At 38.3% G+C, this 1,974-nt stretch overlaps 1 protein-coding gene across 1 annotated transcript; it reads right to left on the reverse strand.

The window, feature by feature from the left end:
• Window positions 1–233: 233 nt before the first annotated feature.
• Window positions 234–913, reverse strand: LOC150037581 (uncharacterized). Its single transcript, XM_090310767.1, has 3 exons — window positions 652–913; window positions 509–573; window positions 234–455 (listed from the first exon to the last, which is right to left on the reverse strand). The coding sequence occupies exons 1-3, from the start codon at window positions 911–913 to the stop codon at window positions 234–236; spliced, it is 549 nt and encodes a 182-aa protein (XP_090166893.1).
• Between the last annotated feature and the right edge of the window lie 1,061 nt (window positions 914–1,974).

Genomic DNA, 1,974 nt, shown 5'->3' on the forward strand with positions numbered 1-1,974 from the left:
CAATAAACAAAAATACGAAACATAATTAATGGGTGAAGTAAAGTACAAAACATAATAAACATAATGAAAGAGTTCCAAATGAAGTCATTTAACAACACACGACAAAGAAAATAAGTGTTTTAATTTATTAAAGAAGCATAAACACGCTACTCAACTCCTATTCAGTAAACATCTGTTTCGCCAATTCATCCCTCCATTGGGTCCATTCATTTGAACTCTTAGTATAATTGATCTCATCTTCGCCCTCCCCCCTCCCCCTTCGTTGTAGCAAAGCTTGAATCCACCTCATCCAAATACTCGGTTAGTTCAGTGTTAGTTATCTCCCTACTAATAAGATTGTGCAAAAGGAAACATGCCATGATGGTTCGACATTGGATTTGCACTGGGTAGTATGATTTTCCTTGCAAGGTTGCCCATCTACCCTTCAACAACATGAACATTTTCTCGATGACATTCTGCAAAGAAGAATGCTTCATGTTAAATAATTCTCATGGAGTTGGTGCATTACCTTCTCCACGCCACTTTGAAAGATGATATCTTTTGCCTCTATATGGAACCATAGACAATAATACCCTGTTGAACGTCCAATTGTTTCATACCTTATATTAGAAATACAATGAGTAGGGAGAGATAGTATGTGTAGCTAGTTACCCTTCGGAACCTTCAGTCCATTAGATCGTGATATTGCATCTCTGAGAACTCGAGAATCAGCTACGGATCCTTCCCACCCTAATAAGACAAATACAAAGTCGCCATTTGTATAACACACACCGAGTACATTTGTTGCAATTTCACCCTTCCTCATCCTATACCTTAGGCGATCAGTTGCACTGACATTTACTTTGATGCAAATGCCATCTAATACAACCAGACAATTCTGCGGTGGAACAAAATAAGAAATATTCATACGCATATGTTCACCTAATAAATAAGTCATGCCAACTAATGTTTGTGTAATTGCATTGTACCTCAAACCATTTCCATCGTTGATTTGTACATGAGTTTGTAACCGATAAAGGTTTTTTTAACAACACGTCGTGTAATCATAACCCGCCGCACGGGCCTTAGGTCTTCCATCAAAGTTCGTAACATTGTGACGCCGTGCTACTATCTTCTAGCGTCAGGCTTCAATGTCAGGGGGCATTGCAACGGTGGCGATGATTCAAATACGAAGCGTCGCGAAACCCTGAGCAGCAGTGTGATGCTGCCCTATTCCTGGAGCTACTGCCTTTAGCGTCGAATGAGCATTGGACTATGGTTTGGGATAAGCGTTATGATGCTGACGTAGGAGAAAATCTCCCTTTTTCAACTCAACTTGATTTAGTGCGTTTGCACTTCAGTTTTTATGCTCTTTTGGTTCGATTCTTTGTCTTTTCCATGTGTCGGCTCCATGGGATTAATTCTCCTACAAAATGAGACAATAGAATCCAAGAATTATCCAGATATAGAAAATTATGTCTATAAAATTAGCTCTTTTTTAGAGCTAACACCTACGGGTTATAAAATATTAGACGAAGACACAACTAAAATAGATAGAAGCTATAATTATTATAATTGCCTCCCACAATATATTATTTTTTTCATGAATTTGTACACCTCCGTTATTCATACTTGTTAAGTTGAAGGATGGTGACTTAAATTATCATAAAGACAATTGTATTAAGAATGGTAACAAGATTTCTTAATAGGAGGGGATTGCGACGAAAATTTGGGCTAATGATGTACTTATAACGGTACCCGTTCGCTTCTAATGGTCGAGTAGGTATATTCCTTGGACACATCACAAAATGAAACTTACAATCCTCCTTACAACAACGGAAGTGGCATGCGGTGGAGGATGTGGATAGTTCGAAAATTATTTACTCGGCCTAGATGGAGAAATACGCATGCCTTTTGGTAATATTCCAAAGTTGACCCCCAATTTCTTGTGTAAAATAACGGATGGAACATGTGGTGGGGAGGTGAATTTTTGAA

This window comes from Benincasa hispida, chromosome 2 (genome assembly GCF_027475165.1).
Source record: "Benincasa hispida cultivar pf3 chromosome 2, pf3_genome.v1.1, whole genome shotgun sequence".
NCBI classification, from domain to species: Eukaryota; Viridiplantae; Streptophyta; class Magnoliopsida; order Cucurbitales; family Cucurbitaceae; genus Benincasa; species Benincasa hispida.

Excerpts from the sequence above, each read along its gene's own strand:
- LOC150037581 (XM_090310767.1), bottom strand. The coding sequence starts at position 913 with ATGCGTATGAATATTTCTTATTTTGTTCCACCGCAGAATTGTCTGGTT. Across the intron at positions 574-651 it reads TGGACTGAAGGTTCCGAAGG|GGTATTATTGTCTATGGTTC; the intron begins GTAACTAGCTAC and ends GACGTTCAACAG. Across the intron at positions 456-508 it reads TTCAAAGTGGCGTGGAGAAG|AATGTCATCGAGAAAATGTT; the intron begins GTAATGCACCAA and ends TCTTCTTTGCAG.